The sequence below is a fragment of the Talaromyces marneffei genome, chromosome 3 (assembly GCF_009556855.1).
Source record: "Talaromyces marneffei chromosome 3, complete sequence".
NCBI lineage: Eukaryota > Fungi > Ascomycota > Eurotiomycetes > Eurotiales > Trichocomaceae > Talaromyces > Talaromyces marneffei.
Genome location: NC_072350.1, coordinates 3064582 through 3091183, shown reverse-complemented (window position 1 = coordinate 3091183; position 26602 = coordinate 3064582). Strand labels below are relative to the sequence as shown.

The 26602-nt window shown below is 49.0% G+C and overlaps 6 protein-coding genes across 6 annotated transcripts; 3 read left to right on the top strand and 3 right to left on the bottom strand.

Annotated features, from left to right (window-relative positions):
- Nucleotides 1-98: 98 nt before the first annotated feature.
- EYB26_004854 (uncharacterized protein) lies at nt 99-12113 on the top strand (the record flags this gene model as incomplete). The annotated part of the gene is made up of 2 exons (XM_054264145.1): nt 99-4424; nt 4479-12113. 2 exons carry the CDS (start codon nt 99-101, stop codon nt 12111-12113), a joined length of 11961 nt encoding a protein of 3986 aa, XP_054120120.1.
- Nucleotides 12114-12409: 296 nt separating this feature from the next.
- On the bottom strand, nt 12410-14473 carry EYB26_004853 (uncharacterized protein; the record flags this gene model as incomplete). Its single annotated transcript, XM_054264144.1, has 2 exons — nt 12410-13628; nt 13686-14473. 2 exons carry the CDS (start codon nt 14471-14473, stop codon nt 12410-12412), a joined length of 2007 nt encoding a protein of 668 aa, XP_054120119.1.
- A 358-nt stretch (nt 14474-14831) lies between these two features.
- Nucleotides 14832-16126, bottom strand: EYB26_004852 (uncharacterized protein; the record flags this gene model as incomplete). The annotated part of the gene is made up of 4 exons (XM_054264143.1): nt 14832-15154; nt 15225-15590; nt 15650-15797; nt 15887-16126. The coding sequence occupies 4 exons, from the start codon at nt 16124-16126 to the stop codon at nt 14832-14834; spliced, it is 1077 nt and encodes a 358-aa protein (XP_054120118.1).
- A 425-nt stretch (nt 16127-16551) lies between these two features.
- Nucleotides 16552-18222, bottom strand: EYB26_004851 (uncharacterized protein; the record flags this gene model as incomplete). Its single annotated transcript, XM_054264142.1, has 1 exon — nt 16552-18222. One exon carries the CDS (start codon nt 18220-18222, stop codon nt 16552-16554), a length of 1671 nt encoding a protein of 556 aa, XP_054120117.1.
- Nucleotides 18223-20609: 2387 nt separating this feature from the next.
- On the top strand, nt 20610-21605 carry EYB26_004850 (uncharacterized protein; the record flags this gene model as incomplete). The annotated part of the gene is made up of 3 exons (XM_054264141.1): nt 20610-20981; nt 21044-21238; nt 21312-21605. The coding sequence occupies 3 exons, from the start codon at nt 20610-20612 to the stop codon at nt 21603-21605; spliced, it is 861 nt and encodes a 286-aa protein (XP_054120116.1).
- A 1901-nt stretch (nt 21606-23506) lies between these two features.
- On the top strand, nt 23507-25326 carry EYB26_004849 (uncharacterized protein; the record flags this gene model as incomplete). Its single annotated transcript, XM_054264140.1, has 5 exons — nt 23507-23782; nt 23841-23957; nt 24008-24110; nt 24160-24846; nt 24899-25326. 5 exons carry the CDS (start codon nt 23507-23509, stop codon nt 25324-25326), a joined length of 1611 nt encoding a protein of 536 aa, XP_054120115.1.
- Between the last annotated feature and the right edge of the window lie 1276 nt (nt 25327-26602).

The following is a 26602-nucleotide window of genomic DNA, read 5'->3' as shown; positions in this document are numbered from 1 at the left end:
ACAAATGTGACATGGTCTCAGTCCTTAGAATACAATTTCAAGAGATCAATTGATCCCTACTCAAAACACCCCTTTGTGCATCCTTAAGTTTTTACACCATGCGTACCAACCAAGCCTTCTCCACCCCCATCGCCGTCGTCGGCTCTGCCTGTAGGTTTCCTGGGGAGGCATCCACACCATCGAAACTATACGATTTACTGCGCCAGCCCCGGGATGTGCGTCGAGAGTTCGATCCGGAGATCCTCAACTTACAACGGTTCTATGACTCAAACCCTGATGCTCCGGGATCAACCAATGTACAGAGCAAGGGCTACCTGCTGGCCGAGGACAGTCGACTCTTCGACGCTTCGTTCTTTAACGTCAGCCCTTACGAAGCCGAGTGTATGGACCCTCAGCTCCGTGTGATGTTGGAAGTTGTATACGAAGCATTTGAGAATGCTGGCTACACACTCGACCAAATGCGAGGGTCCAAGACTTCGGTCCATGTCGGAGTCATGGCAAGCGACTATGCTGATATTACAGCTCGAGATACCGAGACGATACCCCTATACGCCGGGACTGGTGTTGCTCGCAGTATCCTATCCAACCGAATCTCATACACTTTTGATCTCCACGGACCGTCAGTCACACTTGACACTGCCTGTTCTAGTTCCTTGGTTGCATTACACCAGGCAGTGCAAGGCCTTCAAGCTGGCGATGCTTCATGCGCTGTTGTGTGTGGAGTTAACCTAATATTTGATCCTATGCTTTATGTCATGCTGTCTAAGCTACACATGCTATCCCCAGAGTCTCAGTCTCGGATGTGGGACGAAACAGTCAATGGGTACGCTCGGGGCGAAGGTGCCGGGGTAGTGGTGTTGAAGCCACTGGACCAGGCAATTCGTGATAATGACCATATTGAGGGAGTCATCCGAGGATCAGGAGTGAACTCAGACGGATTGAGTCCCGGGCTGACCATGCCTACCGTGGCTGCTCAAGCTTCCCTCATTCGAGACACATATCGTCGCGCCGGACTGGACCCCGTCCGGGACCGGTGTCAGTACTTTGAATGCCACGGCACCGGAACACCTGCGGGAGACCCTGTCGAGTCGCGTGCTATTTATGAAGCCATGATTAGGGATGGTGATTCTCTGGGTGTGGAGCAGACAACCCCGTTATATGTTGGCTCAATAAAAACGCTGATCGGGCATCTCGAAGGAGGTGCCGGTCTAGCTGGAGTCTTGAAAGCTCTGCTCTCTATCAAGCACCGAACAATTTTTCCCAATCTTCTTTTCAACAAATTAAATCCTAAGATCGCGTCATACTATGACGGATTTCAGATACCGACCTCTCCTCTTCCTTGGCCCGAGTTGCCTGCCGGATTGCCTTTGCGAGTTAGCGTGAACAGCTTCGGGTTTGGAGGCACCAATGCACATGCCATCATAGAGAGCTTTGAACCGAAGGATATCAATGGGCACTTAACAATTCTGGAAGCAGGCGAAGCTCGTTTGATTCCCTTCGTTCTCTCGGCGCACTCTGCTTCGTCACTTCTTGGAAACTCCGAGGCGCTGCTAACTTATCTCGTGAACCATCCGTCTGTCGACCTGGATGATCTGAGCTGGGCTCTCCAGAAAAGACGATCTGCGCATCGTCTAAGAACCTTCTTTACTGCGCAAAACCGCGACAGGTTGATCGAGGATTTGAGGAAGTTTATTGCACAGCACCGCAAATCCACCAACAAGGAAGATGTCGGTATCCGACAACGTCTTGTGAATCCAGACAAGGCACCACGTATTTTGGGAGTATTCACTGGACAGGGTGCTCAGTGGCCTACCATGGGCCGTGAATTGCTAGTAAAATCTCCACTTTTCCGCCGTGCCCTGCAACAGTACAACGATGTTCTTAAAGCACTACCAGACGGCCCAGAATGGTCCTTGATTGAAGAATTATCCAAGGATGCTTCCAGCTCGCGTGTCGGTGAAGCAGCTATTTCCCAGCCACTCTGCACCGCGATTCAGCTGGCTTTGATTGAAATGTTGAATTCGAGTGGCGTTCGCTTCGACACGGTCGTAGGCCATTCTTCAGGAGAGATCGCCGCAGTTTCTGCTTGTGGTATGATCAGCGCTGCCGCTGCTATGCAGATTGCCTACTACCGAGGAAAGTATGCCTATTTAGCTCAAGGTTCTAACGGTCAGGCTGGGGGCATGATGGCGGTAGGCATCGATTATGACAGTGCCCAGTCGTTCTGCCAGCAGCCCGAATACCAGAGTCGCATAAGTGTTGCGGCTAGTAACTCCCCTAAGAGTGTCACGCTTTCAGGTGATCTCGAGGCAATCAAACAAGCCAAAATACATTTCGATCAAGAAAACACCTTCGCACGTTTGCTCAAAGTGGACACCGCATATCACTCATACCACATGGAGCCCTGTGTTGCCAACTACCTCAAGTCCCTCAGGGCTTGTGACATTCAGGTTCAACAACCCCAAAATGGCTGTTTGTGGGTTTCTAGTGTCCATGGAAACACGGAGCTTCTCGAAGGTGACTTGGAGTCACTGAAGGGTCACTACTGGGTTCAAAACATGGTGCAACCAGTCCTCTTTTCTCCAGCGGTCAAATATGCTATCGACTACAGTGGTTCGTTTGACTTGGCTACCGAGGTTGGACCACACCCTGCTCTCAAAGGACCAGCGTTGCAGACTATTGAGCTGGCTCTAGGTGCTGCTCCACCTTATATTGGAACTCTCAAGCGTGGCGGCGGTGACATAGAGGCAATTGGGGAGACGATCGGCTCTCTCTGGTGCCACCTTGGCCCTGCTCATGTTAACTTTGATGGGTTCCGGCAAGCCTTAGGGTTAGAAGACTTGAAAACCTCAGAATTACTAAAGAATCTCCCGCCGTACGCCTGGAACCATGACCGTATCTACTGGCACGAATCTCGAATTTCCAGAAATTACAGGAAAAGGAAGGATGCCCGGCACCCTCTACTCGGTCGTCGTGCTCCAGATGATACGGAACGCGAAATCCGCTGGAGGAACGTCCTTAGAGTTAGCGAGCTTCCTTGGGCACAGGGTCATGTTGTTTCAGGAGAGGTGCTGCTCCCGGGAACATCCTATATAGCTCTGTCCTGCGAGGCCGCTAGGATCATTGCGGGAGATAAGCCGATTCGGCGGATCGATGTGGAAGACATCGATATTCGTCGTCCGTTGATTGTTCCCGATACTCGTGAAGGTGTTGAGACGACCTTCACCGTGCGTTTGGAGAATTTCAAAGACCCAAACTGCACTGCTGGGGATTTTTCATACTACTATTCTGACCCAAGCTCAGGATCCATGGTCAATGCATGTACCGGCAAGATCATCATCCATCGAGGTGAGGGTAATGAACACGAGCTGCCCCCATACGGAATCCTTTCCCGACCAGACCTACATCCAATCGATAGTGATGCAGCCTACGACATATTCGCCCAGAACGGACTTTTTTACACGGGCGTGTTTCATCGCCTTCAGGACGTCCAGCGCAGGCTTGACTACTCCGTTGCAATGGCTGAATGGTCGGCAGACGAGCTCACAGGGTTTACGGATGCTCTCCATCCGGCAGTGATGGATGTCAGCTGGCAAAATCTATTCCATGCCCGCGCCGACTACCGAGCGGGAAAGCTTCCAACTCCCATCCTGCCGGTGCACGTCAAACGAGTGACGGTGAACCCGCATGTAAAGTTGGCTCAGGCCGAACAAGGCTTGCTCAAAATAAGAACTGAATCGTTCATCACATCCCGCAACGGCCTTTCTGTAGTTGGCGATGTGCATATCTACGACCCAACTTCAGGCACCACGGCCATACAAATGGAGTCAGTATCCCTCAAGCCTGTGGCACCACCCACTGAGGAACAGGATAGACGAATCTTTTTCGACATAGAATACAAGACAGATCCTTCACTATGTCTGGCAGAACCAATTCATGACCTGAAACATGGTCAAAAGCAAAAGGAGCTGTCGGCGGATGTTGAAAGGGCAGTCGTGTTTTACATTCAGCGAGTGCTAGAAGGTTTATCTCCCAGTGAGAGGTCTGATTTGACGTGGTATCATAAGCTGCTGGTAGATTCCTTTGAGGCCTCCTTACGGCTGATCCGAGACGGGCGTCACCCCATTGCGGAGAAAAGTTGGCTCGCCGATAAGCCAGAAGTTCTTGACATGATCCTATCCAAGTGGGCAGGGACTGTTGATCTCGAGTGCGTTCGTCTTGTGGGAGAAAATATGCTCGACTTTCTGAAAAGGAAAGAATCCTTGTTGGAAATAGTTATGACGGATGACCTAGCAACCCGCCTGTATAGCGAGGGAGGTGGTCTCGCTGAGGTCAACCGAGCCATGGCTGGCGTTCTTCAACAAATCTCCCATAAATTCCCCCAGGCCAGGTATGTAGAGATTGGAGGTGGAACTGGATCGACGGTAGGTCTCTCAGCTTGGGCTCTGTCTCTCAATATGTGCTAATCAGCTGGACAGACTGACACTATCTTGCAAACTATCGGAGACGCTTTTCACACGTACACTTTTACGGATATCTCTCCGGCCTTCTTTGGCGATGCTGCGGAGAGATTCAGCAACTTCCGTAACAAGATGATCTTCAAGACACTTGATGTGGAGAAGGACGTCGGCCCTCAAGGGTTTGAGAAGCATTCTTATGATGTTGTCGTTGCTTCCAATGTCCTTCACGCAACAGCTCATATCAAAGAAACCTTGAAGAATGCACGTTCACTACTGAAACCAGGCGGTTTCTTGATCCTCAATGAGATCACAGGAACGGAGATCATGCGAACCACGTTCTGCGTGGGAGGCCTGCCCGGATGGTGGTTGGGAGTTGTCGAGGGGCGAAGATTACATCCTGGATTAACCACTGAGGAGTGGCACAGCACACTTCAGGATACAGGATTTTCGGGAGTTGACCTGGTCTTTCACGACCTGCCCGACGCCAAACAACACTGCATGTCTTTTATGGCTAGCCAAGCAGTCAATGATACCGTGCAGCAATTGCGCGAACCTTTGGTATATCTCGACGAGGTTCCTGAAGTCAAGTCTCTTCTGCTGGTTGGCGGGAAAACGCTAGCTGTGTCCAAGGTCGTATCTGTAATCCAGCGCCTGGTGGGTCCAGTATTGAGTAGCCGTGTCTCTGTCGCAAGCGATATCGAAGCAATTGACTTCTCCCGCGTTGGAAGTCAAGCGGACGTCTTGTGTCTTCAGGAGCTAGACTCTGGGTTGTTTTCAGAACCACTTACGCCCAAGAGACTGAAGGCTCTGCAGACGATGATCGTTGCCGCACGTAGCGTCCTCTGGTTGACGACTAATAGAAGAACCGATAACCCCGAAGCTAACATGATGATTGGTATGACGAGAGCCATAACAAAGGAGCTTCCTAACGCCAATATACAGTTTCTAGATCTGGATTCGGTCGTTACTCCAGCATCAGTGGCTCGAACTGTAGTTGAGACGTTCATGCGAATGAAGATTATCTCAGCTCACAAGAACGACGGTAGTCCGCTCCTCTGGCCCCAGGAACCAGAACTGGTGGTGGAGGGATCTGACACACTCATTCCACGTCTACATCCGGACCAGCAGCTTAATGATCGGTATAATGCTAGATATAGAACTATAAGCAAGTCAGAAACCGGTTCAGATTCTTTAATCGGCCTTACTCGCCAGCAAGATAAGCTGGTTTTGGTCGAATCGGCGCCGGAATTGTACACAGACGGGGCAGAGCGTGCGCGTGTCAGGGTCCAATACTCTCTCTCTATTCCTGGTGAGAAAGGAGATGGCATGTACATGAGCGTTGGCCGGCTGATTCCCTCTGCTACGCCTGTCATGACTGTTTCACAACGGAACACATCTATCATCAGCGTGCTCCAAGACGATGTTATTTTTATCGACGAGAAGGACTGCAACGTGACTACGCTTGAGGGTATAGCGGACCAGATCGCGGTTATGGGGCTCCTCAGCTCTGCTCACAAGGGGAAATCAGCTCTTTTACACAACCCAAGAGCACGCTTGGCTGCATATTTCACTCTGGAGTCGCACCGACGTGGAGTCGAACCGCTTTGCTCGTCCACCAGCACTGCGGTCCCTCAAGGCTGGATGAGCATCCACCCACAAAGTTCTGTCCATGCCGTCCAGCGTTTGCTACCCCATAATACTACCGTTTATCTCGACTGTTCTGCCTCTGTAGAATCGGGACCAACAACCATTCAATCCGCACTGCCATCCGGCTGCCAGTTGTACCAATGGAACAGTGGCTTGTTCTTGTGCGGCCTCGCCTCCGCTACTAGTACACAGCTGGCTCTCAAAGCCGTATATTCAGGATTACCAGATTATCTTGCTATCTCAGTTTCAAGTGACGCGCCGCACTATGAGATTGATGTCCTAGATGTCAGAGAACTTGCCGGCACCAAAGCATCCATCCTGGACCGTACCAACATTATCTCCTGGGAAACAACGCGTCCGCTGAGCTTGCTTGTTCAACCTCCGGACAAGACGGTCCTGTTTGACAGCGCGAAGACATATCTTATGGTTGGCATGTCGGGTGGCCTTGGTCTTTCCGTCTGCGGATGGGCTCTACAGCACGGGGCCAAGCATATGGTAATTACTAGTCGAAGGCCAAACATACATCCACAATGGCTGGCTCAAGCACGAAAGCTGGGAGCGGAGATCCATGTGCGGTCCGTAGATGCCGCCGACCGAGTATCGTTGGAGTCCACCATCTCCAGCATTCGAGAAACCTTACCCCCCATTGGAGGTGTCTGCAATGCGGCCATGGTATTGTCCGATAAGCTGTTTGTGGATATGGATGTGGCCTCTATCAACGACACGTTCAAGCCCAAGGTTGAGGTCTCCAAGCACCTTAACGAGATATTCGCGGATACTCCTCTAGACTTCTTTATCATGTTCAGTTCTTCCCTGTCCATCATTGGTGGTCAAGGTTCCGGGAACTATCACGCAGCCAACCTGTTCATGGCCGCAATGGCGGCTCAGCGTCGACAGAGCGGACTGCCAGCATCAGTGATCCATATTGGATACGTAACCGATGTCGGTTACTTCATGCGTGTCGATAAGAGCTCTAGAGAATATATTGGAAGAATGCAGATTGTTCCTCTCTCAGAGACCGATGTCCACCACGCTTTCGCAGAGGCCATTCTAGCGGGCAAGCCAAGTAGTGACCGGTCCTGTGAGGTCGGGCTTGGAATTGAGCCGCTTGATGCACCGTTGATCGAGGACCAGGAACCCGTATGGGCATCAGATCCTCGCTTCGCACACTACCTTCCTAACTTCCGCATCGATGACAAGAAGGATGATACTCAATATGGCCGTGATGATATCAAGAAGCAGATGCGAGAAGTCGAGACAGAAGCTGAATTGCTCACGGTCGTTCGGGAGGCCCTTTGCGCCAAGCTCGAGATAATGCTCCAGGTGTCTACTGGCAGTATCGATGCCGATGCACCACTTACAGAACTTGGCATAGATTCTCTTGTGGCCGTGGAGGTTCGAGCATGGTTCTTGAAAAAGATAGGTCCCGATGTTCCGGTCGTCAAGATTCTAGGAAGCTCTGTAGCCCAGATCTGCATCGACGCATCTAAGGAGATTATGGCCACAAGGGTGGGAGGAAGCCCCAAGAACTTTGACTCTGAGCCGGTAACATCCGCTGACTCCCAGGATAGGTCAGAAACTAGTGCTTCAGACGTATCGCACTCGGAAAATCCGACTCCCCCCAGCACAGACAATGAGCTGTCTGTTTCCAGCCTCGACGATGTCAATGTCCCGGACAACACGGGAGACAAATATTGCGTCGTCGATGATGGAGTTACCGCAGAACCTACTATGGAATTCGGCCAGGATATCATCCAGACGGAACCAATGTCAGCGGCCCAGTCGCGAATTTACATACTTTCTAGTCTTATGAACGATCCGACTGCCTACAGTTTGATGATTCGATACGATCTCGATGATGAGCTTGATATTGACCGTCTACGAAATGCTTTGACCACCACAATGCAGCATCACGAGTGTCTCAGGACCTGCTTTTTTGCTCGCCGTGACGACAATCAGCCGGTGCAGGGTATTCTATCGTTCCCAGTCCGTCGTTTCAAGCATATTCCAAACGCCATAGAAGAAGATATCGCCCAGGAGTTGAAGGCTGCCAGGACTAAGATATGGGATATTGAGCACGGAGAGACGCTGAGTTTGACTGTTTTATCCCAGGATTCTCGCAAACACACCTTGGTCTTGGGCTACCATCATATCGTTCTGGACGCGTCCGGTATGCGAACCTTTACCCGGGATTTGAACTCTGCCTACAATATGCAACCACTCAAGTTTAACGGTGGGACATGCGTTGAATTTGCTCGCAAAGAGCAGGAAAACCTGCATCTAGGGCTGTTGGAAAGCCGCATGGAATACTGGAGACAAGAATACGCTTCTCCTCCGCATGTGCTTCCGTTGCTCCCAATGGCAAAGACGACAGCCCGACCAGAGACGCAGCAAGTAGCCAGCATCAACGCGTCGCGCCTGGTCGATGATGATACAGTTATAGCCATCAAACGCACATGCCAGACACTGGGCATCACGGCCTTCCAGTTCCACCTAGCCGTTGTTCAGATCCTACTAACACAGTCCCTCGACATAGATGATGTTTGTATCGGCGTGGCGGACTCCAATCGGCCGGATACCGAATTCATGGAGACTGTTGGGTTTTTCCTGAATCTATTGCCCGTTCGCTTCCGCATTCCCGCTGGCATCTCGTTCGCGCAGGTTGCTCAAAATACAGCTCGACAGATGGGCAAGGCCTGGGAGAAATCTGTTCCATTTGATATGTTACTAGACCAGTTGAAAATATCTCGCTCGTCCTCACATACGCCGCTTTTCCAGGTCTTGGTGAACTACAGACTAGCGATGACGAAGAGTATAGCCTTTGGCAATAGCTTTCTTACTATCACCGATGGCGAAGAGGGACAGAATCCATATGATATCACTTTCAGCTTCCTCGAGTCCCAAGCTGAAGGAACGGCCGTTACGATGGATTGCCAAGAGTCACTCTATGACGCTGAGGGTGCTGAGAGGATCCTTGACATGTATATGCATCTTCTCAAAGTGTTAACCGACAATATCAATATCAAGATCAACGAGTGTCAAATCTACAGCCCAAAAACCGTATCAGCAGCTCTGAAACTTGGACAAGGTATGCAAGCAGAGCTCACCTGGCCTGCAACAGTTTCAGAAAAGTTTCAACAAGTTCAAACCGCTTATCAAAACAGAGTTGCCGTCCGAGATAGGACTTCTGTTTTAACATATCAGCAGTTAGCAGGCCGTGTGGACAGCATTGCAGCTGCACTCAATTCTGCAGGTCTTGGTTCTGGTTCCCGCATCGCCGTTTTATGCGAACCGTCAAACGACTTTGTAGCGTCGTTGCTAGCTATCCTTCACATTGGTGCCATCTATGTTCCATTAGATATCAGTTTTCCTTCATCTCGCCACGCAGATATCATATCTAGCAGCACTCCTGGAATGATTATCAGCCATGAAAGTACAAACGAATCAGTCGAGCAACTTGTGCACGAGATTTCAGGAAGACTACCAATCTTGAAGCTAGAGGAGATTTCCAATGTCTCCCAACCAGTCCCTTGCAAAGCACAATCCGACTCCCCGGCGTTTCTTTTGTATACCAGTGGAACAACCGGCAAACCGAAGGGAGTAGTACTATCACAGGGTGCCATCGTCAACTGGCTTGAGCACTCAATTTCAGCATACGAACTTGACAAGGCCCCCGCATCGGTTCTACAACAGAGCTCTCTCAGCTTTGATATGTCTCTAATCCAGATCTTCTGTGCCATTTGTTCCGGCGGCAGTCTCGTTATCGTACCACAGGACGCACGACGGGATCCGCCCCAGATTGCGGAACTGATGCATCAGAAAAATATTACTCTGACATTTGCGGTTCCCTCCGAATACCTCCTCTGGCTTTCCTTCGGTAGGGAGTCTCTGAGACAAGCTGTGGGATGGCGCTGGGCCTGGGTAGGCGGAGAAATGTTCCCCATCCAACTCAAACGCGAGCTCCGACGCCTTGAACTTCCCAACTTCACATTGTGGGAGTACTACGGCCCTACCGAAACAACTTTTACGGCGACTAACAAGCCCTTGCCACTGGATGTTGAGAACAGCATCATCTCTGGAAGCCCGATCGGAAAGGCTCATCCCAACTATTCAATTTGTATCCTGGATGCAAAGGGTCGTCCTCTCCCCGTCGGATTTCGAGGCGAGATTTGTATCGGGGGTGCTGGAGTGGCTTTGGGATATTGGAACATGCCTGCTGAGACTGATCGTAAATTCATTCCTGATCCGACAATAGGATTCGATGAAAAGTCTGGGGTGACGAGCGCGAGCCGATGGTATCGAACAGGTGACCAGGGGAGATTGGCGGCTGATGGAACTCTCATATTCATTGGACGAATTGGAGGGGACACACAGGTAAAACTACGTGGTCTTCGCATTGAATTGGCGGAGGTGGAAGGCGCTCTGTTGAAATCGGGAGAATCCCTGATATCCATGGCAGTAGTAACTGTCCGTGATGGAGATCTCATTGCTCACGTTATCCCGGTAGAGTCCGGAAAGCAGAAGCTGGACTGTGATATTGTGAAACGAAAGCTGTTGACGGGCCTTCGTCTTCCGCAGTACATGCACCCCTCGCGAGTAATCCTTGTACAGGACCTTCCTAGAGCCATCACTGGAAAGATTGACCGTCAGGCTGTTATGAGACTTCCACTTTCTGGTCCCGGAAATGGCGCTGGTGATTCCGAATCTCAACTGAGCCTTCGCGAGGTGGAATTGAAACTACTCTGGAGCCGTGTGTTGCCAGATCCATACCAAGTGCTCACCGCTGATTCCGACTTCTTCCTCGAAGGAGGCAATTCACTGCGCCTAACCAAGTTACAGAACCATATTAAAGAGACCTTGGGAGTGTTTGTGTCTACTCGCGAACTCTACTCCGCTCCTAGTCTTCGACAAATGGCGGCTCGAATTGGATCCGACGCCGCCAGTGACGAGGACATCGATTGGAACGTAGAAACGGCGATTCCGGAAAGTCTCATCGCTGCTTTGAAAGAGGTTTCCAGACGTCCTAGGACTCCAGCAACCAAAGACTTGAAAGTGCTACTGACGGGGGCCGCGAGCGTGTTGGGCAATTATGTTCTCCACGCGCTTCTTCAAGATCCTGCCGTTGACAAGGTTCACTGCATCGCAATCTCTGCCGACGAGGAGGAGAGAATACCAGACTCTGCAAAGATCATGAGCTACCCCGGTAGTCTTTCTTCCCATCAGCTCGGTCTCAGCGCATCCGAGTGCGCGATGCTACAATCGAGTATCGACGTTGTCATTCACGCCGGCGCCAACGGGCACTGTCTGAACAGCTACACATCCATCCGTCGACCAAATGTGGAATCAACACATTTCCTGGCATCCCTCTGCATGCCGCGTTCAATTCCCATGCTTTATGTTTCATCCCAGCGCGTCCCCGCTCTTGCTGGCCTGACTGTCCTCCCCCCGGTCCCCGTTCTTACAGAGCCCGCCAAAACCGGAGATACAGGATACATGGCGACGAGATGGGTCAGCGAAAGATTCCTGCACAAGTTTTCCGAATTGAACAAGGACTTTACAGTTGAGATTCACCGGCCCTGCCTATTCTTCGGGGATCGCGCACCCCCCACAGACGCCCTGAACGGCGTTCTGCGCTACACGTTCCTAACTCGGTGCGTACCGCGCTTTGCGCGCGTCGAAGGATACGTCGATATCAAAAACGTGGACGAGATTGCGCGCGACATTGCCTCGTCAGCTATTGCGTTGGCAGGCCAGCAGAAGATGAGCAGCAGCGCTGGAGCGGGCATCCGTTACCGCCATCACTCCAGCGGCCGCAAGGTGACCATAGAGGAATGGCCCAAGTACATGGAAGAATTGCATGGAGAGCCGTATGAAGTACTTGCGCTGCCTGAGTGGATTGCGCGAGCAAGGAGAGAAGGCATCCACCCGCTGATAGCGACGTATTTGGAAGGTGTGATAGAGAAGGAGGAGCTCGCTCTGTTCCCATTTTTAGGAGAGGAACTCTAAAACTGATCGGTTTTAGGTATTGGCTAGAAGTTTACTTGCCGTATTGTGTAAGTTATTATTTTTGTATTAACGTTAACTAACTACCTAGTAACTAGTCCTGTCAACGTTGTTATCTAACTCTTGGTTAATTATCTCCAATAAGATTTTGAAACTATGTAAAGCATGCTTATTCTACACTCTACACATGACTTCAGGATTTCGTCGTGTTTCAAGTCTATTCAACTTTTTATATTCAGAGTAGGGTCTATGATACACGTATGGTATGCGTCTATATGGTCTATAGCAAGAGAGCCAAATCAACCCTCGAAAAGATTATCGTCCAGTTCAACGCCCATATCCTTGGCCATAATCCTCATCTGTTTCTCAATATCGTCTTCCATTCCACCGCCCCATCCAAGCCATTGCCGGATCTTGGAGATGTAGAATATCAGGTCAGACGTGAAAAGGACGAAATGGAAGACTAGGTGGCCTCCATAATTGCGGATTCGTTGTGATAGGGGAAGGTCGGGTGACTCTACAAGAGCACGCGATGCCCATGTCGCGGTGATTTTGACTCGGTTCACGGGCGAGCCGAGGAACTGGTTGTTGCCCTGGACAATGCGGAGGTTTCGTCCGATAAAGATCAATTCGCGGGGCCATTTAGTTTCGTCGCCGAGGATCTCGCGGATTGCCTTTCGCGCTGCTTGTTGCATTTCGTAGCTCCGATTTTGGCGATCTTCTTTGCTGAGTCGCTCGAGGCCTTTGGCTGTGGACATGTTGCCGCCGCGGTAGGGGCGCATTAGTGTTGCTGAAGCAAAGATATCAGGGTTGTTGACGCCCCATTGGCTGGCAATTTCTTTTAGGGTTTTGTTGTCTAGTGTCATGAGCGCTTTCCAGAATCTGGCGTACTGGTGTCGGAAGTGCGGGCTCATTTGGATGTAGAGACCGTGGTCAATGAGAACGATTTCGGGTTTGCCGTTGGGTTGCCGGCGGACGAAGATGTTGCCCGGGTGAGGATCGCAGTGAACCCAGCCCCAGAGGAACATTTGCGCTGAGAATAGATCGACCATTGTCGTCATGACTTCTTTCACGGAAAGACCGAGACCTCCGCGCTCCTTCCAGCCCTTCCATTGGGTACGCTCAGGTTTGATCTTCAGTGATGCCACACTTCGTTTGGCAAGTTCTTCGCGACTTGGCAGTTGTTGGTCCGGGGGATCTAGTGGTGTGCCGTGTGATCCTGGACTGCCCTGACGCCAGCCGCCTCTCCACGGACGAGTAATCGCCTCTTTATCCCACAGACGAACACCTTCAATCCACTCCGCCGTCATCACGCGCTTCGAACTGAGTTCATGATACACCTTGGGAATGTAGACTCTGTCCCGTAAACGTGGCTCATTCGATACGAATTCGGCCATTTTTTCACCGTTTCTCGCTTCATTCTCAAAGTCTGTTTCGAGGAACAAGCGCTCGCTGACGAATGGGACTAAGTTGTAGAATGGAATGTCGAACCATCGACTATAAATGTACGAAACAACCCTAACTCTATCAGCACAAACCAAACCAAAACCTTGCAGCAGATGGCAGTCATCTTACTTGAAAGCCCACAAATCCCATTGAACCTGCGCAGCAATTTCCCTCTTCTGAATCTTGATCGCAACCTCCCGACCATCCGCCAAGCGCGCCCAATGCACCTGCGCAACACTCGCACTCGCCCTAGCCTTCCTCTCCATCACACCCTTTGTCGGATCGCCGGTAAACGAAACACCAAAGACGTCTTCCACTGATTTGCCGAAATCTTCTCTAATAACCCTCTCCACATCCTTCCAATCGTTCTGCGGCGCATCATCAAACATCCGCGAAAACATCTTCTGAAATTCCGGCGGCAAGATCGCGGATTGCATGGCTATTGCTTGGCCGATCTTGAGATATAAGCCGCCATTGTGACGTAGCAGATCCGATAGACGTTCTGCGTTGCGTTGATGAACAGCAGCGATGGACGAAGCGAATGGCGGGTTGGGGCGGAAATTGATCTTGTAATCTAGAGCGACCACCAGCCCCAGAGCGAATGTGCGAGCTGTGCGCGTGAGCGAAGAGGCATAGAATGTTCTGTCAATGACGTAAATCACGCCGGTCGTCAGGGAGACGTAGAATAATCGTCGAAGCCATTTCCGGGTTCGAGTGTATGTTTTTGCGGGCGCGGCTTTTCCGAGGGAGCTTGGAGAGGGAGGGACGAAGGGTCTGAATTCGTTGGGATGGACGAATCTGCGTTGCTGACGAAGCTGTGAGAGGAGAGGATGAGTATTGGGCTGCTGGCGGGGCGGAGCAGCGAAACGCCGCAGAGAATGGGCGTGGCCCGAGGCTGGGAACGGCCTCAACGGCATGGCCGGTTGTATCAAAGGGACTCAAAACGATGCGAAGTTTAGGATAAAGAATGGAGTAGTGATGGACTGCAATTGATTGAAGCAGAAAGCTTTGTAATCAGGTTGACTCGTCCTGGACAAACTAACAAAATTAACGAGGCAACGGAGCTAGCAGGGACCTTAGGTAACACCGTACCGTAAGCAACGGCCAGGAACATTCCGATCCACCGAACGGGCCGCCATCTCCGCCTTTATTTAGGCATTATCTTAGATACAGTATATATACTACGTACTGTAGAACGTACTAGTACTATTTCAACTTGTGTCGAAGGAGGTTGTTGCAAGCTATTCTAGTTTTATTATCTTCGAAATAAAATGGCTAGAAAGTATAGCTCATCCCAACGCAGCACGGCACAAGACTCCCAGGCATTTCACGCTCAATACAAAATTTGGCGCGCCACCCCGTACAGTGTCCTGCCATCATAATCGCTGGATCAAGAGACTTTAAATCACTGACGGTAGCATCGATGTTTTTCACATCGTTGGAAGTAGCCAGATGGTATCCGCCCACAACGGCGTGGAGAGGCACGTTGCTTTTGCCCTTGTCATGGTTGTTGTTGTTGTTCAATAATTTGCTGGCATACCGAGAGGTATTGACTACGCCTGCGTGACTGCACCCGGTGAAGACGACTATTCCCTTGTCTGTCGTATGCCATTCTATTAGCATGTCCTGAGCATAGAAAGCGGGGAGGCAACTGGAGAACGGACGGACCTTTCAAGTTACACATCAGGAACCGCTCATCAGCGATCTTCTCATCAGATATCCAATCATTCTCGGACTGATCAAATCTCATCCCAAACTTGACTCCGTTCTCATAAGATGTCTCACGCGGGATCTCACCAGAGACGAGAAACATATCGTCAAGGACAGCGTGAGTCTCGTCGTGCTTATTAAGTGTTGCTCCGTGTTCGATGATCTCTTGCAAACTGGGATCGGCTTCAAGAGAGACAATCCTGTCACCTAACGCGAAGCCCCGGTAGTCCGGACGAGACGGATGTACGTCGACCACCACTTCGTCGTATTCTGACTTGGATTGTTTTGCTTGTTTGATCATATCAAGTGCTTTCAACATGCCTCCTATATGAGCGTTAGCGTTATGCGTAGGAATATATGTCAAGCTAGATGGAAGGGATTACCGGAATGGTCACGATGCCAATGTGACAATACAATCAAGTCAATCTGCGATATATCGGCTTTGAGTCGATTGACATTTCTCTCCCATGCTTGCGCTTCAGGTCCGGTGTCGAATAATACCGTTCGTTTGACATCTCCTCTAGTTGCGGTCTATCCCGTTCTATCAGCATAATTTCTTCGACCTAATTATGTTTTTGAGGAATATATATAAAGCTTGGGCAGAGATTGAGAGAACGTACTATCATAATAGACAGCCCGTGCGCAGAACAGCAGATGTCCTCCATACGAAATTCCTTGACTGCATCGCCGCGCTCACCAGGTTGAAGAGATGGCGAGGTTGACAGCGCAATTAGAGGCATGGTTCCGCCGGTTAGGTGGACGGTGTCCGGTGCAGGCTGGGAGAGAGGATCCAGCTCATTGTCGATGATGACTTGGATTTTGAGAGAGTCAATCTCGACAAGAGATGGAATGGAAGACATTGTCGAGAGTCTATTATGTATATGGGAAGATATTGTTTATGGTGTTGTGATTGGCTTCATGTGGGGAGGGGCGGGGAAGAGCCGAACCTTACGGACAATTCGGCGTCAACATAAACGGCCAATGTAGCGTGCGTAATATGAGTGTATGCCTGGAAGATGGACGTAATTTCAGTTCTTGATCCTTGTTTCTTGTGTCGGGGATGGAGGAAGATGTGTACGAGGGATGGATGGAAAGATGATCCGGGCTGATGTAAGAAAGCGTCAGCTGGATGGTGAGCCACGCCCTTCCTTTCTGAAATTGCAGCTCGACCTAGCTTCTATGGGTTTTCGTTCTCAAAGGTTGATTTAATTGGACAAAGTCATGATTTTACAGGATTCAAAATTCCACATTAACCAATCCAGTTCTGCCAAAAAAACAAGATCTCTTACAAAAACAAAGCTTGAATCCGGGACTCATACGTAGCAACGGCCTGCCGCCTCTGGACAGTGCCTTTGGCCGTTCTAGCCAGTGGTTTCCCTGCCTCACAGAAAACAACCCTTTTGCGGTCCATTTTTACCCAGGACGGCGCGGAGACATTGATCTCTGCGATAGTAGACCAAATATCATCCAGAATCTTCTCTTTCTTAACCTCTTGATCCTGTTGAGACATACCCGATAATTCTGCGGCGATTGAAGGCATCAGCTCAAGCAATAAGACTATATGGGTGCGTTGAAACCCATCTAGGAGAGCCTCTTGCACAAGACCAGAATTTTCCGATACAATCTTGCGTTCCGCCATAGTCGGATGCCATTTCAAACCACTTTCAAAGACCTGCATATCATCAGAGCGACCATAATACCTCCAAAATTGAGGGTCCTTTCCCGGCTCCGAAACCGGGGTGTATAGGTCGCCGGTGTCATATTCAGTAAGCTTCTTGTCGTAGTGAAAGACAGGTTGCACGCCATCCTCCGGATCGTTTCTCACGACTACGGCACTGTATATGCCTTCAGATTGTTCCCGAAAGTCGATATTGTTCTTTGGATGGAAACACATATCCCTACAGATACTAGGATCCCATGATCCTGATTTGCGAATGACGGGCCACATACCCATCTCCGTTGATCCGGTTGTGTTGAACAGCGTGGTCCGAGACGCTACTGTCTCTGCGTGATGCTTGGAGACGGGCCCACCGGCCCAGAATATCGCGTTCACTCCATTTTTGATCAGAGTGTCGACCATCCCTGGATTGGCCCCGAGTTGCTCTATATAAGGAGGGGGCAGAGTGAGCGCGTCAATTTTAGTATGCTGAGATGCCGCCACAGCAAGCTCGGTGGTCGGTGTGGCCAGAGCCGGTGGCATAATGACGATCGTACCGCTGTAAAGAGCGAACAAAATACTTACAAATAGGTGACCAGCATGGAATTGGGGGAAGAAGCTGAACACCCGCGTTCCCAGTATGAGTCGATCGAGGCTCTCGTACCCTTCTGGCGGTTCAAAGTATCTCTGCAGCGCAAAGCTTGCCGCCCAGTCATGCGTCCAGATAACCGGTTTGGGAAACCCTGTAGTCCCAGAAGTATGAAGGACCACCAAAGGCTCATCATGCGCTTCCTCAAAGGATTTCGCGTATGGAAAAGGGTCGTATTTGCCATCCAAGAAGAATGTAGGCATCGGAACCCGATGTATTTTAATATCTCCATGTGTCTCTGCAGCCCGCTCCACAATCTCGGACATGGACGTAATTATCGACGAAGTCAATATAGCCTTGCAGTCGACGGCCTTCATAAGCCTCACTTGCGCTTCGACACTATACCTCGGCGAAGTGAAAAGCATCTTGTACCCCACCTTGACAGCTCCAAGAAGCAAAAAGTTGTGGCACATATCGTTTGGCCCGATGTAGGCCAAGGTTGGGAAATCATTGCCTGCGGGCCCCAAGTTCTGCGTTAGCCACCAAGCTACACCATTCATAGCATTTGCCAATGCGCCATATGTGATTTGGCGAAACCCCGAAGTGAAATCTGTGTGGGATATTGGTAGCTCGGCGTAGAGCTTGTCAGGCTCGTCCTGGGCGAGTTGGTCTACAATGTTTGGGATAAGTCTGTAAGGATTTTTGGCCATCTTTTATTTCCTTCCTTCCTTCCTTCCTTCTTTCTCGTATTCTAGGGAAATCTTTTGTCAAGGTTTCAATTCTGAGTGATTTGATTCGGATCGATTTCTTTTCTGTGCCAAATCTATGTCTGGGGGGGGTTCGAAGAGCTTATACGGTTATACCTGGTGACCCAATCCCGGGCATGCCTGAGCGCTCACTGCGCGGGGCTGATCGATCACTGATTGCGCTGGGCTACATACTCACGCTTCCTGAGCGTATCCCAGGGGCCGGTCAGTCATCATGTAGCTCACTAAGCCCTGGGCGGCAACCATCCCAGTTCAAAAGGCATGGGCCGGGGACACGATACCTAGCGTAATATGACTGGTGCGATGCCCCAGCTGGGCTCACTCAGCCGCGCTAATACACGCTAATGAAGTACGATGTATCACTTGAGGGAACCCTTCTGTCTTCAGGAATTTCGGCAGTTGCAGAGGCTCTAGAACTGACATGCCAGAATTTCCGGAACAGTGGCATTAGACGTTGCAATATATCATCTGTAGCTTATCCAATAGCATGCTTGAGTGCTTGAATGCTTGAATGCTTGAACGGAGATGGGTCTATAAAATTAGGTACATAGGTCCTCTGTATATATTGATGAAAAAATAGAGATCCTGACAGAAAGCTCTTCCTTTACCAAGTGAAAGAAGCGAAGGCTACCGACCTGCAGAGTTGTATCACTGGCTCCAGTGGAATGACCTCTATTGAGATCAGATCAAGCGAAGTAAAAGTCGCACTTTAGGTATCAATTGAGCGATGGTGGCAAGAAAGAAAGCAAGCCCCGGGCTGAGATGGAATTCCTACTATGTAATCTCGTTAGAAAATCCCGGCCTGTGACGTCATGAGGGATTGTGCTTTTGGGCAGGGCGAAAACTCTGCTCCATTTCTCCTAGAATGCTTCATGCTCAATTTCATTTCGATATCACCCTCACCCGCATGGAGCTTGTTACTTTCGGCGAGCCTCATACTATATGATATTCCTCTCTTCTGGTTTCAGCCACTGGGACATTCATTTACCAGATTCATCTTACAGGGGATTTTTTTAATGCCCTCCTGTACTCCGTACTCCGTATGGAGTACGGAGCGGGGTGCTATAATAGTAGTATTATTAGTTAGAAACTTTCAGGCCCTAATCCGAACGGGGTTAGATTGATGGGATAGTGTACACTGTAGCGACTCCACAGGGAGTAGTTACACTGTACAATTTGGGCGAGCACGCGTTGAACCTGTGGTCCCGTCTTCTAATAGTGGCAAAATATCACGGATTCACGGTAACTACAAGCGAGAAGGCCGACTCCCAAGGCGTAGGCTTGTAGATATCGTTTACAAGATGAATCTGGGGCTTGTGTTGTTCACGCATATGTGGGATTGAATTCATGGGGATAGTGAGATTGTACCGGTAGTATACCTAGTTATCGAATATCTGTCACAAATGAGCGGGTCACATGACATCGGCAGTTGCCTTCCGAATATTTGATATTTCTAGTGAGGTCCTAAGTAAGTCCGTCCTAGTCTGACTGCCAGGTGGAGTTTTTCTGGAGTCGGGTTTTAACATTGGAGTTTTTGATCAAAAAATTAATTTCTATGTCTAACCGGACCGAGAAATGGCCAAGAAATGCATTGCCCTTGTCGGCCTAGGGCCAACCTTGTACATAGGCCCATAGGGCCCGTCTGAATAACGGTCAAGCCCCTCTGAGTATTCCGCCGTGATAGGGCCAGGATGTTAGACAGGAGCTCCAGTGTGCCTGAAAAAGAGGCTGAAACTACGGAGGACAAGCAAACTAGTCTACCTCCCCTAAAGACCTGAGGTTAGAAGATCTTTCTCCGTATTTGACCGGGTAGCAAAATTTTTTCTTCCCATAGTCCACAATTCCACATAGGGCCCATAACTATTCATAGGGCAGTAGGCTTAGGTGGGGGGGATATTAAAAAGCCATAATTTGCGCCCCAAGTACGTAACTTACTTACTTTCAAGTAAATGCAAAGATGGTTATTCCTTATCTTTGGTTATAACTATCGAGAGGAGAGGCACATAACTCAACAAAGTCGTCCGCGGGTATCCAAGTACCGTCATGTATTGGCCGGCTTCGAGAAATGAGCGATGGTTCTGTTGGACCATATTCGTGCAAACGGTGGCTGTGCTGGTCCTGGAGATGTGAGTTTACATTGATTGCAATCGTCCAGCGAAGAATTGGATCTGGGTCGATGATCATCCATAAGCTACATACTTTTTACATGCCCTTTACATATCTAATCCTGTCTATCCAGCTACAACCTCTCGCAGTGGCAATCATGGGTCCAGCCAAATGGCAGCCAAGTCCCCGTCTCCTACCTCGTCCCCATCAATCTGTCTCTCATCATGTTCGCCGTCTTCTACGAATCGCTCCTATCCCTCAAACTCGTGCACGACAAAAGCAACATTCTGCTGCTAGCGATCTGCGTCAGTAAAGCCTGCATATTTGCGTATTCCATCATGCAGTATGCATCCATGCACAAAAACGCGATTATAATCCAGACAAATCGAGATATGTTTAATCAGCCCCTGGTGGATTTATCGCGGGATTTGTGGAAAGAAATTCGTCCCGCGGAGATGATGGTGCCGATTATTGTCGGGATTGCGACTCTGATTGTGTGTCCGATTGCGTATCAGTTGCATAAGGAGTACTCGTGGGCGATATATCAGTGTGTGCAAGGGGATCCGAAAACTCGGTTCAGGTATAGGGGATACGAGGTACATATCACTCTCCGCTTCCAAGAGCTTTGGGGAAACGAATACCAATTTGCTATCAATAGGTCTACCTTGTCTTGATCTTATTCGATCTTTATTTCCTCGTTGGCTTCATGATCCAATACAATCTGGTCAACGTCCACTTCATAGAGCCCGAATTCTCATTGACAATGGCTCTCATTCCGACTGTGGTCATGGTCCTGGTCCTGAGCGTGTACTTTGTCCGATACGAAAACAAAATTGGAACTATTATCGTTATAGTAAGCATTCGTCTTTCCTTTCTTTCTTTCTTTCTATTTTTTGTAGCGGCAAACCGATCTTACAGAAAAACAGATCTCCTACCTAGGTATCCTAGCATACATCATCTCCCGCCTCGTCGTTCTCTTTGGAGACAGCCTATACTCAAAGACCATAGGAAAGGACATGATGCTACTATTTGCCTTTGCAGCGTTGATCTTCACCTTTCTCGCTACAGCTTGCGCCATCTACTGCCTTTTGAATTATGACCATAGTCTCAAGTTGGTGTTCGATCGAAAGAGCCAGATTCCGCGACAGTCCTTTGCTTTCCAGGAGCTTCCGAATCGGTATAATGCTTCTCGCGAGTCGTTAAGGATGTCGATTGACTAGATAATATGACTAGATAATATAATATCTAATTCAATTGTAATATAAAACTTTGGAATGGCATTCGTATTCGTAGTTGTTTGCAGCGTTCTTGTCCTAGTCTCTCTGCTTCAAACGGAGACTACGTAGTACCAGTAAGCGATAATGAATCATGACGATGGTAGCTTTCAGATTCAGATGAGAACTTCTCATCACAGTCCCCGCCAATCATTATCCATGGCTATGCAAGCCCTAACACCAGTTGCCTGCTACTATCTTATTGCTTTTTTTACCACCTTGTTTACTATGCAGTAGTTCATCTCTTCAATATCTCTATTACAAAGGGATCCAGTGGAATACTACCTGTCGGAACCTTCTCTTTATTACCGCCGGAGAATAACTAGTATATTCGCGCCGCATGTACATATCAATTTGATAAACGCTCCATGAATCTTGTTACAACGCCCGCCCATTTACCCCATGCAACTTGAGCTCTCTTTGCCAACTGCCTACGAGGTTCTTTCACCGCGTTACCTACGCAAATAAAGACGAGATCAAATTAGGAAATTCGTACAGCTCATCCCATCCGCACAGAGTCGGCCGTCTTTGTTATGCTCGAAAATAAGGGCAAGAAACGCAAGAAAACGACCAATGACAATTAGGCTCTATACTGCATCGTATACACATGCAACCACAACACCTGGCAGGAGTCAAAGCCGTGAGTCAAGGAACATGCGTGTATCCTGCCGACCGGTCAATTTCAGGGAATCCATGGTCATACCTACGGGGTAAGTGGTAGGTATATGACAGGCGGATTCAAGACCGACAGACCATCTACACCGTATAAACATTTCGAATTATACACAGTTTGACAAACAGCGACAAAGCGACAAAGAAAATTCGTGGTGTTTGGCGGTGGCATATGATCAAGTGAGCGCGTCCATACGTAGGACACGGAATGAGGTGTGTACAGAGTAAGTTACGTACAGAGTACATACAGAGTAAATATTTAGTCTGGCGCCACTCGTGGATGGCTGCGATTGATGGCTTGCGGTAAGGGCGATCCCCCCACCCGCCGAGTAGCGCCGCGTCGCTGACTAGAACGTACCGCTAAGCCCTAAACCGATCCGATCCCGTTGTATCTTGTCGGATACATCAGTATTAATCAAACATTGAAGAGCCTCACAGTAAGAGGATATGTATGTATGCCCGTTGGATGTTGATTCCCCGCCGGTTCTCTAAGAAGTAAGAACTGCTAGCACTCCCACGCTAAATTTGACCGTAGTTCGTTATTTAACAGAGCACCCAGTATACTAACTCCGTTCGCTCACTAGTACGGTACCTAGTACCTGCCAGATCTGCAACTTTAAATCCAATAGTGGAAATGTGACGACTCAAGTCACTCAGCAAGCCAAAAAAAAAAACTAGAGCTGCATGCATGCACACCTGGCAACTCCGACTGCATCGCTTAGTTCTTAGCGAGGCGCCCAGAGCTGGGGGGGACTTGCGTATACTTTTTATGCTTTTTTCAGTCTTGGCAGGGTTAGTCGTAGTATATTTAATTCTAGAGTCTCTGGTAGAAACTTATATAAGAGGACTTGTTTCGCCGTGCGCGGACAGACTGCCATTACTGTCTTGTGGGATAATTCTGTTTTGTGTCGGTAGGTTTGTGCATAAATTGTGGTTTTTGTCGCCTGCCTAAACAGGAAGGAAGGGAGTTGCCCTGCGATCAGTGCCCGACCTCAACAAGAGAACATCTACCGGGCAGGATATTTTTCTATCCTCTCTTCTCCTCTCCTCCCTCAACCAACTCACCTTCTGACTTCTCACCAAGAAGTGCGAGAACCCTCACATCCCATCTCACATTCATCCAATCTACACGCAAACCCTCTTCCGTCAAGGCTTAATCAAGCCCCAACCCCAAAATGACGTTTACCACGCGTCTCGTCGTCGATACCCACCACTACGCCCAAAACCTCACCCAAGACTTCGACTTCACATCCCTATCTACTTCCAAGGATCTTACTTTCGGTCTCGTTGGTGGTATTGTGCTGTTCGCTGTTTTCGCCCAATGGATCATCAAGACTTACAAGTTCTGGCAATACCCCTTCGTCAACAAGGCTAGCTGGTGGAATCCATCCAAGGCCAAGGAGAACTATCTCTGGAACGCTCAACAGTTGCTCGTTGACGGCTTTCACCAGGTATGTATTTCCTAGATCAGTCAGCGGAATGGTAAATGTTCTTACTGACATGGTACAGTCACCCAAAGGCTACATTATGGACACCGACATGGCTCGTACTGTTCTTCTCTCGCCCGAATACGCAAATGAAGTCCGCAGTGATCCACGCTTGAACTTTAGAAAGCACAATGCAAAGGCGAGTACAACGATATCAAGCTTGGAGAGTACATGCTAACAAGATGATAGGATTTCCTGGGCAATCTATTCACTTTCCAACTCTTCCAAGATCGTAAAAACTTCGGTGAGCTGGTCAACGTCATGGTGCGAACGAAACTAACGCAGTCATTGGGTAAACTCATCTAAAATCCGAATTGCAATTATTTCTAACTTCATCGAAGGACTTATCACCAAAGCCATCTCAGAGGAAATGACCGATGTCCTTCACCATCAATGGACAGAAGATGCTGAATGGCATGCAATCAACCTCAAAAATACCATGCTCGAGGTTATCGCTCAACTATCCTCTCGCATCTTTCTTGGACCGGAGCTCTGCCGAAACAAGGATTGGCAGCGAATCACAATCGACTACACCGTCAATATCTTCATGGCAGTTGCAGCAGTGAAGCGATATCCAAAGCCCTTGCATCTACTGGTTCAATGGATTCTGCCTGAAACTCGCGTCGTTCGCGTCCAAATGGCCGAAGCGCGTCGTATAATTCAGCCCGTGATTGATCAACGCAAGAAAGAAATGTTTGGGGAGAAGAAAATCACTGGCGATAAATCAACTGAAGCAACACGTAAACACACCGATTCGATACAGTGGTTGCTGGAGCTATCGGGCGGAACAGATTACGATACCGCCCTGGCTCAACTCTCTCTTTCCATGGCGGCCATTCATACCACAGGAGACTTGATCACTCAAGTCATTTATGATATTTGCGAGCATCCAGAACTGATCCAACCTTTGCGTGAAGAGGCAATTGCCGTTTTGGGAACCGACGGATGGAAACGGACTTCGCTGTACAATTTGAAGCTCATGGACAGTGTGCTCAAGGAAAGCCAGCGTATAAAACCAGCTGGAATGGGTAAGCGATCGCTCAGAGTGTTTCTCCTGTACATCAGTTAACGTCAACCCAGTATCCATGCGACGCATCGCCACAGACAATATCACCCTTAAAGATGGCCGCCGTATTCCCAAAGACAGCATGATTGCAGTTTCTGGACACTGGAGCTGGGATAAGTCAATCTACGAGAACCCCGATCAGTTCGATGGCTATCGCTTTTACAAGATGTCTCAGAATCCCAAAACCGAGCAAATGTCACATCTTGTCGCCACGAGCCCTCAACATATCGCGTTTGGCCATGGTAAACATGCCTGTCCCGGACGCTTCTTTGCCGCGAATGAGGTGAAGATCGCTCTTGTGCATATCCTGCTCAAGTACGACCTCAAGTTGGACAAGAGTAGCCCACCGCCCAAGATTTTCAAGATGGGCTGGATGATGCAGTCTGATTCCCAGGCCAAGATTCTTGTCCGTCGCCGCAAAGAGGAGATTTCTCTCGATTAGAGCTCCTCTGCTGCTTCCTCATAACTTGGAAGATCTCTTGCTATTCTTTTCTATTTATTTCCATTATCCGGTCAGAACATTAAGAAGATTATTTGGATGGCTTTTTTTTTTTTTTTTTAATTTCATCTCCAGCGGCCGACTAGCGATGCATCAAATTAGTGCTAGTGCTCAATGTGACACATGAGATCATGAATGAAATTGGCGGTCGCTGTCGTTGCTTCTTACTCTCCTGTAAGTCTCAGAATGATACATGAGTTGTATTAATTTATCAATATTAACGAATAGAATGCCTCTCTCCAACCCAGCTGGTACTAGACTAGGAAATCCTTGATTAGTTACCAACTACGAATTCTCCGATTGAGCAAGGAGCCGTCCGTTTCTAAGGGAAGATGTAGCGACCTATCTATTCTCGCGGTACACGGTACGCTTTGCAGGTGTGTGGAATCACTTGATGGATGACGCAATAGGTACTAGATAATGTCATTGAATGCCCTTGCAAGGTGCCAGTGAGTTACATTTCTCCTTCAGCAAAAGCCATCAGGCTTCGCAAAACATTCTATCGATTATTCCGTTCTCAGCGAACTAGGGCTCCTGCTTGGTGGCGATACCTCACGAAATATGCAAGTTATCCTAGACTAGTTAACTAGCCCTCGAGCCTCGAGGTGTACATGTATAGCCCCAACCTTAAAATAACCCTAGATTAATTTCCTGCTACGTACTCCGTAGATTCTCGCATGTCGTCTGCAGTAGCTTATCAAAGAACGCATTAGCATCATTGATGGTAACTTGATAAGCAATGGCACCCAATAATACTACAAGGAATGAAAACCGATAACGCATGATTCGTGCCTCATATTTAAGGTTTCAGTGCAATCGGATCACGTGACATTATGGGCTGCTTGACGTCGTTCATTCCAAAACTGTTCGTGGGTTGACAGTTTCCAGCCTCGCAGAAAAAAGAATATAAAAGGAAAACACTCGCGCTCAAGCAGTTGGGATTTAAAGCCCACCAATTTAACAGTCTCTACTTACTCCATTCTTAATTCTGATTTCCTGTTGAGGAACAATCATCAACCTTTTGGAAGGTCAATCAAATCGCTGACCGAAGGACGGAATTCTTTGCGGGTCCATTCGGATCGAGCGCTCCATCCACTATACTCAAGTACCAACATGTGATAGAACACGTTGTTGTCGAAGCAGATTGGATTTCTAACTTCCGAAACAATGGCGGATAGACCTGTGAATCGAGATACGCGCAGATTTCACCGAAAGTCGC